General features: G+C 44.1%; 1 protein-coding gene across 1 annotated transcript; it reads right to left on the bottom strand.

Moving 5' to 3' along the window:
- Window positions 1-2,345: 2,345 nt before the first annotated feature.
- LOC104467878 (patatin-like phospholipase domain-containing protein 7) lies at window positions 2,346-14,316 on the bottom strand (the record flags this gene model as incomplete). The annotated part of the gene is made up of 5 exons (XM_010081846.1): window positions 2,346-2,469; window positions 3,694-3,825; window positions 9,126-9,331; window positions 10,180-10,257; window positions 14,121-14,316. Coding segments are annotated over 5 exons (736 nt in total), but the record flags the coding sequence as incomplete, so codon positions are not given.
- Between the last annotated feature and the right edge of the window lie 427 nt (window positions 14,317-14,743).

Raw genomic sequence — 14,743 nt, forward strand, 5'->3', positions numbered from 1 at the left:
TGCATCTGTGGCAAACGGCACCAATAAATTAAAAGATTCCCCCCAAAATGGGTCAAATCATGGTTTCTAGAAAACAGGACTTCTGTCAACTGTATTTTAAGTGGTCAACTGTATTTCAGATGCGAGGGATTTATCTAACAGATTCATCATTGTCCTTTAAAAACTACCTGGAAGGCCCTCAATCAGGTTTTGGCTTGATTTGACCAGACACAGCAACTGGAGTTACCCATCGACAGGGTCAGTAGCAGCAAGCCGCTGGCAGCATCCCTCCAAAAAGGCTCTGAGAGAGTGGGGATCATTTTCCCCAACAATGATCCTTGTCAGCTCCCCAAGTAACTACACACAGCGAAGGCAAACTTGAGTTTTGAATCTGATCTCCCCCTGAGCTGACAGACCCCAGAAACAGATGCCATTGAGTCAGGATAAGGAACAAAACAGGTTGAGCCACGAGCGCAGCCTTGGGAGCGAACGCACATGCTCGAAAAGTATCATCTTGTCTGACATCCTTCATTCTCAGTGCTTTTCATCTGAAAGCAGAAGTGGCAGATACTCATCTCGTACACATATGACACACGGCATTTTTAAAGTTCTAAGATAAAGACAATAAACAAAAATATATTGCCTACAAGACTCGTGTATTTTTTTAGTGCCCACCATCTCGAATGACATGGGGGGGTCCTGGAAGGGTTTCAGGGAGGAACACGCCAAAATACCAATTACCAATAACAACTGCTAATTCCATTCCCTGCAAGCACCTAAAATGCTCCAATTACTTTACTTTCAGAGAAAAAAGCCCCAACCCTGCAGCAGGCTTTTAAAGGTTTATCACAGATCCTGCAGAAGGGAATAAATAAATCTTTTTAAAAGGAAAAATGTCATTTTACTAATGCCCTCTTCAAAAAACAGCGACATTCAGCTTGGCAATCTTTACAAATCCTCCCCCATGTTTTCAAAAGACAGCCAGAGCATCGGGATCCGTTCAACAAATGGCAGCATGAGTCAGTGGGCCTGGGAGCTGTGGGCAGGAAGAAGTAGATGACGTCCACAGAGCCACAAAAGTCTTTAAAATTATTCATGTCATAGCATGGAGCCAGAAAAGTGACTTATGGTTTAGACACGTATGGGTATTTCTGTTCCCGTGCCCAGCGACAGGCCAGCACGTATGGCCCTGGTACAGCACACGTGTCCCAGCCCAAACCGACCTCCTGCTCTCCTCCCCGGATAACCAGTTGAGCCAGCGTGAAATGTTACGCCAAAACCAGCGCTAGGGCTCACACCGGGAGGTACAGTTCCAACCCTACCCTCCACAGTTGCTCAAAACTGCTTTCGGAAAGTAGAACAGCGCTGTTGTGTTAACCTGGGAGCTCTGCAAAACTCCAGACACAGATCACCACTGGGGAAAGAACAGAGGGAAAGCAGCAGGTAATGCTTGCAGGTGTCAAAACTGACAAACCTTTATTCACACTAAAATGCCTCATGCTGGCATGGTTAGTCAGAAAAGAGTTCAGCTTTTGTTCCTGTCAAACCACGTCACTGTACCTTGAATGAGGTATCTCAAAGAGGGAGCCCGAAAAAGAAAAAAATGAAGGAATAAAATTTGTGAGCGTGCCTAGCACACTCTAGAATAGCCTTGCTTCTCCAAACACAGCCCCAAGCCAGCAGAACTCCTCAGCCAGAAGCAGCACTGATCTTGGGAGGACATCCCTAAATACTGACCACCCATAACTCCCTGACCACCGTGCAGCCACCACTCCAGACCAGCTCTGTCTTCTGCTGGGAGTATCACCAGAACTGCCTCTTACAGGCTACTGCAGACCCTTCTGAATGACATAAAATTTATTTTAAAGTTACTGCACATTGAAAAGGTCCAGAGACTTCTCCCTCCTTACAAGAAAACTTTTTACGTCTCTTAAAAAAGACAACTCAGATGCACATTCCTGCAATTCTCCCCAAATTATTCCAGCAGGCTGCTCTCCACTCAATGAGAAAGAAAGTAACCTGTACCACCAAAGAGCATTGTGCATGGCTTTTTGGTTTGGTTGTGAATTTTTATCTTTCTTTTTAAACCAAGTCTAACAATCTCATTCATGTATTATTATATAAAGTCTCCAGGTAGAAGGGATTTTCCATCTTTTCAACTGATGAAAGCCCTTGGGACGTGGGTTAGTGGGTTGGGTGGTGCTGGGTTGACGGTTGGACTTGATGATCTTTGAGGTCTTTTCCAACCTTAACGATTCTATGATTCTATAAGATTAACGGTTGATCAGAGCAAGATTTTGTTGGTTTAGTGTGGAGTCAATACCAATCTCTCAGCTGAACAATTCATTTTTGAAACTGGTTCTTACCACTCCAATTAAGTCTCCTCGTCCATATTCAGCCGTCAAGTGCTTTTTTCCATCATCCATCTGTATGACAGAGCGAAGGCGACCATTCAACACAATGTACGTGCAGTCTGACTTGTCCCCCTGCCTGCAGAAAGAATAATCGATAGCGAGGATGAGTGAAGCACCTCTGCTCAGCAAACACATCTGGAGTCCTTCCACAAGCCGATCACCTTTCCCCGCCTGGTTTAGAGGACATAGGAAAATGTTTACTCAACAGTTAAACATAACAAGCAAACAAGAAAAAATCAAACATCTGCTAAAAGGTGACTTGGAAATACATTTAATGTTTAAATGCGCCTGCTTTGAACAAGTGGTTAGTGGTAGGTCTGGAAGCAGATGCCCAGGGTATGAGTGGCCCCTGCGGGCTCATTGCTGGTCACAGCAGAAGCTTGTCGCAGCAAGGTCAAGACAGATGCGCAGAGAAATTCTGCGGGTCAAAGAAGGAAACCCCGGAGAGGCTCAGGATTTGGATCTCTTTCGGTGTACCCATCGTAGCCTATCAGGAAGCTTTTGCCATATTCAGTCTGCATGATGACGAGTGCCATTTGCTGTGCAGGTTCCAGCGTAACACAGCACACAAAGTGCAATACTTCTGGCAGTGCAGTTAAAACTAACAGAAGGAATTCTGAAAGATTTTAATGATACTGACAGCTAGGACTGCTTTGATACACAAAGTAATCCAAAACTTCCATTAGCGTTAGTGCTGCTGGTATAGTTAAAAACAATAAAATTACAATTATATAGTGCATATACCAAATCAGACCTTTATTCCGCCACCACTGCAGCAACCATGTAATAACTCAAACGCATCCTAGTACAAAATCCATAAAATTAAGTTTTCCCAAGGATAACTTGCCCCTTGAACATAAAGTGCAGTGCCTATTTTCAATTTACTGTAGAACAAGCCTAACTGAATTACCTTTGAGTTTTGTTGTTTGTTTTACAAAGGCTGAAAAACTCTGAGCAACAGACGCTCATGCCCTTAACAATGCAGAAACTACCACCAGAACATACAACTGTCTATGACTTAATCGATTATGTCACTTTAAAACCTTGCTGAGACAACATGAAGGTTGAGGAACAGTATGACAGAATTTTAATAACACCTGGACACAAGAGACTGCAGCAATGTTGAAGGATATTGCACAAAGAAAATAATCTCAATATAGGCAAACAGATACAGCTGACGAAATGGTTGAGATTTAATCCAATGAGTTTCTTATTCTACGTGTCACCAAGGGAACATAGGTTCTTAACTATGAAAATGTAAATATTCAACAGACAACATATAATTTTGTCCATATCTCACCTGTAAACAGCTCGTCCAGCCTCAACCTCCATCCAGTCCAGGGCAAAGTCAATCTGCCTGACAAACGGGGACATCCTCTTCACAACCGTGTGGGCCACACCGAGAACCACGCTCGGCTGCTCCCGCATTATCCTAGAAGGCAGGGGCGGGGAAAAGAAAAAAAAAAAAAAAAAGTGTTATTGAAGGTGGGGAAAAAAAAAAGAAGAGTGTTATTGAAGTACCTCCGCGAGGTCGGAATAGGTACGCACAGGCACAACTACCTCCGTGAGGTCGGAATAGGTACGCACAGGCACAACATCCCCAATGTAACTGGGCAGTTATTTGGGCACTAAGGCAGAAGTCTGTGTGTCCCCACCTACGCACTCCACTGTCGCCACAACCACACTACACCGGTGATCACTTGACAAAGTACGGGGCTGGCCAGCCTGCCAACCTAGCCCAAATTAAAGCTCACTCAAAGCTGACATTATCCTAGGACGATGCTAGTAGAACGCTATGGCTGGTCCAGCTGCCTGGCCCAGTTCCCTTCTCTAAGTGAGCAGCGGGATGGCTGGGAACCACGCTAGCTCCCAACCTCCCCTCCACCCAGGTCTCCTAGGACTCAGAAAAATGTTCCTACTGTCCAGAAGTTCCTACTGTCCTTCCTGCTGTTCTGCACCTCTCAGTCTCTCACACGTGCACATGTGTCCACAGTTTCCCCTAGATTTAATTTCAGGTCAGAACCTTATTATACATGAAGCCTGATGCTCTCCGAAATGAGCTGCTCTCCGTTTCAAATGTTCCCTTTTCCCTGTTGCAAAGACCACAAAGAACTGAAACATCTCCAAATAAAGTTTCTGATCTTGACAGTGAACGTTTTGAGTGATTCTGAAGTCTTGGCTAGTAAGGATACCATGTAATTCAATACTTTTCCCAAATGGAAAAACTTAGAGAATGTTCTGCCAGTGACAACCGCAAACTCGACGCTGACTGCGAGACCCGAGGGAAATCACTCTCACAGGCACCTGAGAACTGCTCATGAATGTCTTGTTTCTCATTCTTTTTACCCTAAAGATCACTGCATCCTATTATCTTGTGAGTAAGCACTCAAGCTCTCCCTGAAGCACCACTCCACAGGAGTGACCCATCTCGGGACGCGTACCTGCCAGGACATCTTCTCTGTTCCTGCGCAGTGCCAAGAGCAATTGATGGCTGACGACTAAACAATAGTTATTTCACAAGAGGCAGCACAATTCAGAAGGAAGTGGGTAAGTGTACACAGAGCCCGTACGTGAAGCGCAGGCAGAATGAGATGAGGGAGGTGTGTTAAAGTCACATGTGGGCAGAAACAGAGAAAAGAAAACGAGAAATACTTTGTATGTTTCCTGCATCAATGTTCCCTTTACAATGAAGATCCCAGAGTGCCATAAGACAGTCTACTCAGGAGACCCTGTGTACGTGGGAACTCTCACTAAACACAAATCATGTGAGCTTCGTATCTAACCCTGCACCCTAAAAACAGGGAGGAGGAGAGAAAGGCGTGGGAAGATCAGTGTCAGTCTTTGTTCCCCAACAGAAATACAGCTCCTTGCAGACCTGTAACCTCGCAGAAATGAGAGGAAGCCCCAGCAGAGATCCATAATCCCAGAACGTGGTAACAAAAGCAAGCGGAACAGGAGCCTGGATGAAGCACAGAAACTGCCCTAAAGTTTCTAAAACATCAGCTCTCATTCATTAGTCCTACAGATGCAGCAAGAGACGCGGAGCTAACAGTGATGGTGGGCCAAGCGCAGCACACGGCGCCCCGTGGGAGCTTTCATGTTTCTCTGCTCTCTGCACCCAGTGCCTCAAACTACTACTGTTCACAATAGAGAAGTTTATAATTTCTTCAGCTAAGATCCCTGAATTTGAAACAGAGGAGATACGTAGGCATGTACCCCTTTATCCCTGTTCACCACACTCGTACCCCTGCACTCGTACGTGCTATGCGGGAGATTAACCCGGACACCGACCCTTGCATTCAGCACTGTTTCAAACCCAGCCCCCAACACAGGATTACAAAAGAGCAGGACAGCTTCTCTCTCCTGCCCCTCTTCCCTTGCCCTGAGGTTTCCATCTCCCCATCTCTGACCCAAGATGCCTACAGACCACCCTGGTCCCGATAAGCTGTTGCTGCATGTGAAATCATCCCAACTCACCACCCTAACGAACCTGTAACAAAGCCCAGAGGAGCTGGAAGAGGCACCCCAGGACAAGCACTAACAAGCAGACAACCCAAATCCCTCAACACGTGCAAAGCACGCAGCCCTATCCCCCTTCTCGGCTGATGTGAAAGTTAAATAACTCCCCTGAAGACTCCTGAATGGTTTAGCTCATGGGTTTTACTCCACTTGCTTATTTAGCCCTCAAAGTCTCCTCCCACACAGGCTGTCTGCTGCGATCAATAAAAGCCATTTACTGCTCTTCCTCCCTTAAGACGTGTATCTCAGTGCATTCCAGATGTGAACCACTAACAGGCTGCTTGTATTTCCATCTGGAGCTCTCTCTTACTTCACTCGGTGCTGTACAGCTTCTACAAGAGCATTAACATAGAAGACAAAAGCCCGCCCTTATGCACAAAAAGAGAAAAGCAGATTTTTTTCTACATTATCAGCCAGGTTTGCTTCCTCTCACTTGGGAATTTTCATCTTTGCTCTTCTGCTCTGCACATCCCTGACACAGGGAAAATTAAAATCCAAAGCTCTGTACTACAGAAACCTGTTCCTGAAGGGATCCTCAGGTTTCTTTATTAGAAAGCTCATGAAATAGAGCGATGAGAAGGCTGAACTCGTGTCTGTGGGAGCCTGGGACTCGTGCAGATATTCTTGTGGATGTGGATGCACGGTGACACTCAGCTTGGCTGGCAATGCAAAACAAAAATCAAAGCATTGCTGTTTAATCTGGCAAGCACCCATGATTAAGACTCCAAACTGTGAAATTTCCTGCAGTAGAAAATGTGAGTCCCCGGTACTGCAGAACCTGAACATATTCCCTCAAGAGAGGCTGGTGACAACTCGATTACCCCGTTCGCCAGGAGACACCAACAGCTGCAGCGTAGGCACTGCACACTCAGTCCATCAGCTCAGCAGAACAGCACAGGATGCAATCAGCTTGTGTCACCCCTGCACATTTGCAGATAGTTATTTAGTCATGGCAGTACCATGTAACAGGCTCTTGCTCCAAAGTTTCAGCAAAAAGGATTTAATCTCTTGTCCAACATCCAACGTGCAATTCCGAACCCCAGGCACTTCCATTACTGTGCTCTTTGCCTAACAGCAACTATTGACCACATTCCTTCTGCTTCACCCGCTTGTTATTGAGAAAAACACAAACAATGTTCCAGGGCAGCTCAAAGAAAAAAAAAATAAGATATTTGACGAGAAAGAAAGAAAGGAATTTTGGAGAATAATGGAAGTTCTTATCTTACTGACCAGAAGAAACGTGACAAGAGCCAAAAAAAAAAAAAAATTCCCCATGAGATTCTGAGTGAAGGAGAATGCCTAACATTGTAGGACTGTGAGTACAGAATCTGGCAAAAAAAGTGGAAAACAAAACTTCTGATTTTATCAACAGGTTTTTCTTTTTCATAGAGTTAAAAGCAAAAATGACCAAACTTGAAGAAACCTCACGCTTTTCAAAAACTTTCTACAATGACACTTTAAATTACAGGAACAAGAGTTAGAAGTGACATAAAGCTTGGGTCTCAGGAGAAATTGTGCAAATGGAACGCTGAAAGATCACAGAACATAAAATACAGAGAACTGGCAATGGAATAGTTAAAGGAGAAAAAGAAAGATTTCAAGAAAGGTCAGGTCACTCACTGGGAAGGGGTTAATGGAAGCAAAAAGGTAAGTTGGAATAAACAAGAGAGAACCTGACCCTTGAGAGAGAAGAGAAAACTCAGGAAAACGAGCGAGTTAATCCAGGACTGAATAAAAAGAAAAATAAAATTAAAAAAAAAAGAGGAAAAGGTCAACCTGAGTGGTTGGCCGAGACAACATAATGAAAGAAACAAGTAGAAAAACAACTAGAAGTAGAAAAACAGCAGAAGAAGAAAGAAGGAAAAAGAGGAGCTTAGAAAGAAAGATACCGCATGGAACGGCACAAGTGGGGAGCATCTCTCTGAAATTCTAGAAGTAGAAAAACAGCAGAAGAAGAAAGAAGGAAAAAGCAGGAGCTTAGAGGAAAGATACTGCATGGAACAGCACAAGTGGGGAGCATCTCTCTGAAATTAGGTCAAAGAGTTGACATCCACCGCACAGACTTGGAAAAACACAGCTAATGAGGCAAGCACGCTGCTGAGAACAGCGTGTTCGCTTTATAGTGGTACAGCCTTTTGCTGAGGTGAAAAAACAAACACCACAGAAAAAAATTTGGTGGTAGACTATTAGGAATACAAATAATTAGAAATATTTAGAAAGTAAGAAGTACACAGAAACACACAACAGTGCCCCAAGAACACACACACGTAGCACAGGATTGATTCAAACAGAAGCTGAAAAAGGAGGTTAGGAAAGGAAATAGAGGTATTTGACACAGATTGTGTCTGTGAACTAATAGTAAGTCTTAACAATAGGATCATGGAATGAATCAAGGGCACTAATCAGGAATATTGAACAACAAGGCCAAGCACAGCCATCACACCGGGTTTGGCTGTGTGTTTTTTAATTGAGAAATACCTACATCCCCCTTTAAGCATTAAGTCACAAGTCACGTCCTCGTTCCAAGCTCCAGAAGGGAACCTGCCTTGCACGGGGGCACTCTTCTCTGACCTACTCTATTAGTGAGCACTGAAAACCGACAGTTACACCAACACCAACCATCCGCAGCACACCCAACAGCCTGGGCTGTGGGAATATTGGACAACAAGGCCAAGCACAGCCATCACACTCTTCTCTGACCTACTCTATTAGTGAGCACTGAAAACCGACAGTTACACCAACACCAACCATCCGCAGCACACCCAACAGCCTGGGCTGTGTTTGGAAACAGAACTGGGGTGGTTCTGCAGCCAAAGGGATAACGAATCTAAGAGAAAGGGCCTGGCAAGCACTTCACCCAGCAAAGCACAGGCTCTGGCCAGACTTTCGTATTTGGATTATGTAGTATATGAGTCTTGGGTCACAAATCACACCCCACTGGGCTTAGCGCTCTATAAACCTGGAACAAAGGAGATATCACCGTTCAGTATTAGCATGATCCCTGCATTATCTCTTGCTGGAGATAAAGCCAGCTGATAGATGGGAAAGAACTCATCTAGGTGCTTAAAACTCCCACGTAAGCTCTCTGGTTTGCTATGGGATGTACTGTAGCAGTACTACGCCACACAGATATCCACCACTCCCATTTGTTCAAACGGGCCATAAAAAAAAAATTTAAAAAATCAATATACACATTTTCATGGCAGAACTCACTCATAGAAATGAGACTTGGAAATGGACAGGAAGCTGCAGTCTCGATTGGCCTTGATGGTGAAAATCAGGGGTTCCCCCGTCAGGACAGCGAGCTGGCCCACGAGCTCCCCGGGATGGGTGATGAACAGACAGGTGTCCTCCTCCGAGTCGATCTTCCGTTGGTACACATGAAGCATCCCCGAAACCACAAAGCAAACATTAACATCCTGGAGAAAATGGAAAAAGAGCTCAATAAAATCCCCAAAGGTTTTAAAAGCAATTATCACAGTGACAGTACTATCATGACCGATCTGTTTTCCAGAAAGCTCCCTATAGTTTCGGAACAATTAGGTGATAAAATAAGACACAATAGTGAATTATTAAAAGCAGGTTATGAATATTTAAAACTAAGCGGCCACAATATTGAAAAATGTGTTTCTCTTTGAACGGTTATGAAAAATGAAGGCGGCATCTGTAAGATCCGAAGCAATAACAACAGAATTGCAAAGGGAGCTAATGGGGTAATCACAGCAGCACGACGAGGACGCGGCCGTTCAGCAGAGCAGAATGCAGCAGCGCCGTCACCGGAGCTGCCCCTCAGCTGCTTTGCATTAGCTCGTCTGTTTATACAACATTATTATAAATTAATCTCATTATATCCTAAATACACTGTGCTATAAACAAACAACACTGGGTTTCTATTGCTGGGGAGGGGAGGGGGTGGAGAGAACGCTTTCCTGCAGCTGAGTGCCATCACTGAAAGCCGCAGCCAGCGCGGCATGAAAAAGGGCTGCCCGGCCTCCAGACCGCCTCAGGAAGGACGGAGGTGTACACTCCAGACCTTCTCGTGAAGGTACATAAGAGCTGAAAACAGGCAGGTGCCAGACTCCCACTCTGCTGCTCCGTGTGCAGGGCGAGGCTGGGAGCTGGGACTGTTCCACCTCCAGAGGAAAGGGTTTGGAAGGGGTCAGGGGAGGATTTTTTATTTATCATCAGTGTGTATAAACAGCTATGGCGGGGGGCAAAGAGGGAGCCAGACTTAAGCTCTCTCTGCTCTCGGATGATGCTCACCCACCTGATCTCCTTGTCTCGACAGCACAGTCCCAGCAGTAACCTGATGCAGCGTCACTTTGCCGTTCAACAACGAAGGATCCTGGAGAAACAAGGGATGGAGGGTACAATTTACTCGTCTGTGCACAAGTAGAGACCCAAGAATGTGAGGAAGCATTCGAAACAAAGCAAATAAGAATAATAATTACTAGAGATGGTAAGTACTTGAATCTCCTTAAAAAATGGTGCATGATTTTTGTATTTCTCTACCCAACAAACATTTCTTCCAGAAGAAGAGTTTAATTTGTTTCAATTGATCAGACTTAGATTCTTAAGGATTTTATTTTTGTCAGTTTTGCCCCCAGACTCTTTTAAGGGTCTATAACAAAAAGAGACCTATATCAGCTGGCATGAAAATCATGAAAAATGAAGTTATTTTCAAAGGAAAGAAAAACTGGAGGAGACTATCTACATCAGGGAGGAACTGGACGTGATCTAACACTTGCTTTATCTCAGCCCTTCCCTGGGCACGCAGTTCAGCCCCGCTGTGCATACAGCAGATTTTCATACACGCTGGACACCGAAAGCTTCCCCAAAGCCATGAATGCTCGTCTGCATGCACACATGGATTGCACGGGAGAGGGGGAAATTTCCCTCCCGCCTGCAGAGCAGACAGGAGGGAGGGTCTCTCCAGAAGCCGGGGTTTGGAGTCAGCCCCAAACCCTGGCACTGGCAAGGAGACGATGTGGTTAAGTGCACCAGCTCATCAGAAGATTCCTTCCCAGTTCCAGAGCTGGTCACCACCATAATCCTGAGCCCAGACCACAGTTAACAGCCATGGAGAGAATTTTCTTTCCTCTCAAAGAACTGCCCACGCAGTTTGGTGTCCCACAGTCAGTATCACACCCTCTTGTTTCAGGTCACCTTTGCTTCAGCAAAAAACTTTCACCCGAACCAGCAAATCTTCAAAAGCTCAACATTTTATCATCATCATCATCCAAATGGGCAGGGGCAAAAGCATAGGTTCAATTCCGTGATTCTTGCTTTATGCTAAAGAGTGACAGTCCTGGCATCCTGCAGCTGAACCTGTGCAAGGCAAAGCCAGACCCTGCTGCGTCCAGCACTTCGCCGCAGAGGAAGAATCACTAAGAGCAGCAGAGCTGCCTGCACAGTGAGATACAATTCAGCACCAGCAGCGCAGCAGAATCTGCCCACAGTCATTAACCTTATTGCAGCAGAAAAACAACATAGCAGAGATGTAAACATTTTACCATTGTAATCATTATGCCCAGATTTTATCTTTTCATTTTCAGATGAAAAAATAGAGCAAGTGAAATAATCAGAATTATTCTTTACACCTACAGCTGATAAAAAGAACAGATTTTCATCAAAAATAGTTTAATTGAAACCAGTCTGTTTCAAGGGAAGTTATCCAATGCAAAGGACCTGATGAGCACCTGTCAAAATATTTCAGTTCAGTAATATCAACTTCACTAATTTCTGTGATGGTTTTTTCTATACTTATACATTTATGGCAATACAGTATTACCTATAAAGTTCTAACTATGAAAGCATCCATAGTAAGGGAATACAATCTCCCTAACGAGCTCTACTTATCAACGGCTTTTTATGGCTGCGTTAGCTCTAACAAAAATTATTGCCAAGATTTTCTTCATGCTTAAGACTGCTTAAGTGTTGGAACAGACTGCACACAAAGCTGTGAAGTCCCCATCATTGGAGATCTGTAACAACAGCTTACACAAAAACCTGCCAGAAATGACTTAGCAACATTTGATTCTGCCTTGGGCACGCGAAGAGACCGAATGACCCCGAAGCAGTCCTTGAAATCCCACCTTTCCCTGCTCTTACTACCCTGATCAAGCAACGAAGGAGTTGAGAAACAAGATCACAGCCAAATCCATCCTGTCCAGTATCTTCTCTCTTGAACGGGCAAGCCCAGCAAACCCAAATTCAGCACTGCAGTCACAGGGTTGGAGCTAGGTAACTGCTCTGACCCCTCCAGCCTCCTCCAGCCACGAGCTTTTAGGAACAGAAGCTGCTAGCACAACAAAATCCATTTCACAGCAGGTTTCTTTCTGTTATGATAATAGATAATAAATTAGCAGAAGTTTATGATGCAGAAATGAAAGCACAAACCACTTATAAACAATAAACAAAAGCTGTAATTGACTGGTACAGACAAATAATTTTTCTGTTGAGGGAGGCGACTCAGTTCCCTTATAACTCACGCAGAAGACATGCCCCGCAGCATCCTTTAACTCTCATACTGTGACCGCAGACAAAGCTTAAAACATGTAAAAGTTGTATGAGATTGAAAACCATGTATGAGAGAGACCCAAGGAATTCAAGCTATTTAAAACAAAAGAAAAAAAAAGAAATCTTAATTCTGAAGCCAGATACTTAAGGGTCATTTGAAAAAATACTGCCTCTCTCCTAGAGTAAATGATCCTCTCCTCTCTCTTACACTGTCATGAAAAAAAAAAACCCAACCAAACAACAAAAAAACCCAACACACCACCATCTGTCATGAAAACATCTTGATTTGGTTCACATTGATTGGCTGCTCTGAAAAATGACATTTTAAAATGCCTCCAGCCAGTTAAGAAATAAAAGATCCAAGCTAATATTTTAAGAGAAGAGCTTACAGAATTAATTTTCTCCCTTGATATAAGTGGTATTGAACACATATTTTAAACACAATAAGATTCTCCTTTCATTGCCTTTAGGAGAATCCATTTTTTTCCATGCAGGACAGCAAAAGTTAACACTGACCTTTAAATGAGATTTCTAGCATTTGGCTACATTCCATCACCTCTTATTCGCTTGGGAAAATGCGAGTTGCAATAATATCAAAACTGGAAAAGCCTCCCTTATTTCATTATTATTTAGATCTTCCTATTAAAAACACTATCAGATGCTACATTTTAAGAATGCTGTTCCAATTTAACTTCAAACCTAATCTGTTTGCTTGTTAATAACTGAGAAATGGGATTCCAAAGGGAAAAAAAAAAAAAAAAAAAAGAACAAGTGCTGTAATCAGTAGCTTCAGTCATCTTGACATTTTCACTCGTGATCTAGTAGGACTGGAAAGGAAGACACCAGTTGGATATGGGGGCCAAACTTTGCCACAAGCGGAGTCTGAGGCCAGTCCTATGAGAACAGAAGGCTGAGCAGAACAGGTGAAAGCACCTAGTCCCGCTTTACTCCACCTGTAACAAGAATTTCTTCTAAAATTGTCTGTAGCCTTTCATGAGGACAAACGCCTGAAAAAGGGAAAATTAACAAGAAAGTCAAGTCTCCTGCAGGCTAACAGACAGTACCGCACCCCTTGGTGGAACGTGTATCTCCAGCCGCACTACTGACAGCCAGAGGATCACGACCAAGATGTTGAAGTGGCAAGGGGAATTATTTGGAAATGAGCAGAGAATGTTCAAATCCAAAAGGAAAATCTTTTAAGCTCTAGCAAGTGTCGCCTGGGGAGAGCTCTCACTGCGAGGGCACCAGGCATTTAACTTGGATTGGGCACGGCACAGTCAGCTGTGGAACGCGCTCACAGCCGATGGCCAAACCCGGAGATTCAACTCCAAAAATCCAACAAGGCACTCGGATGCTACGCCAACAGGATTGGGAGATTCAGCCGTCACCTGAACGTCTTTAGAGAACTCCTTCACAGTCTGTGAGAGCACAAACTTAGAAGGCAGCAGAAACTGCCCGTTTCCTTCTCAAAGGGATAAATCCGTACACAGTGAGAACAGATCCGCGCAGTGCCTTTCAGTATGGTCTTTTCAAACGGCAGAATAATTCAGATTTATTCTCTAGTCTGAAGGATTGAAATAAAACATTGAGCTAGTCTGCGGTGCACTAGGGAGACAATTTACGCTTTAGTGCCTGGCAGAATGAGATGAAAAGCAAAAACAAAGCCATTTTTTTCCTGCAGTAACTTACATCAAGTTTCATCAAGGTTGAAAGGTCTTTCTTTGCTGCTTCGACGATGGCATCAATATGTTTGCTATTACACGAATCTTGTGCAGCACTATAATGGAAAACTGCTGAAGGAGTTTCTGTCACTGTCACAGTCTTCTTCAGTATCGACTGCAAAGAACAGACACACAAGTATCGGTTTAAATGCCAGAATTGGCACCTACCCAGCAAAAACTTGCCGTATCATCTGCGTTCTCTATCCACCACAACTGGTGGCCTGAAAAAAAAGCCACGTTTCCAAAAGCAACAGCTTGCTAACTCCATTACTCTTGGATTTTTATGCAAAGCTTGACACTCAAGTCAAACAAAGTTACTCATCGCAGCTTGCAAAAGGGAAGAACAAGAGACTTTTCAGAAACTGGGCGGCTGCCAGCTTCATAGAACTAAAACTTGATCAACACCATATACAGAGAGAGGAAAAGATAAAACGTCCACCAAGGTCACACTGAGCCACAGCTTCTCTTCAGATTTTGGGGGGCTGTTTTATAACCCAAGAGCATCTGTGTGCTCTTACTTTCCAGGTCAGTATTTGTAAAAAGCAGACCACAGAAAGAAAAACAGTGGAGGGTGTCCCTGCCCATGGCAGG

Source organism: Pterocles gutturalis, unplaced genomic scaffold, assembly GCF_000699245.1.
Source record: "Pterocles gutturalis isolate BGI_N339 unplaced genomic scaffold, ASM69924v1 scaffold21176, whole genome shotgun sequence".
NCBI lineage: Eukaryota > Metazoa > Chordata > Aves > Pterocliformes > Pteroclidae > Pterocles > Pterocles gutturalis.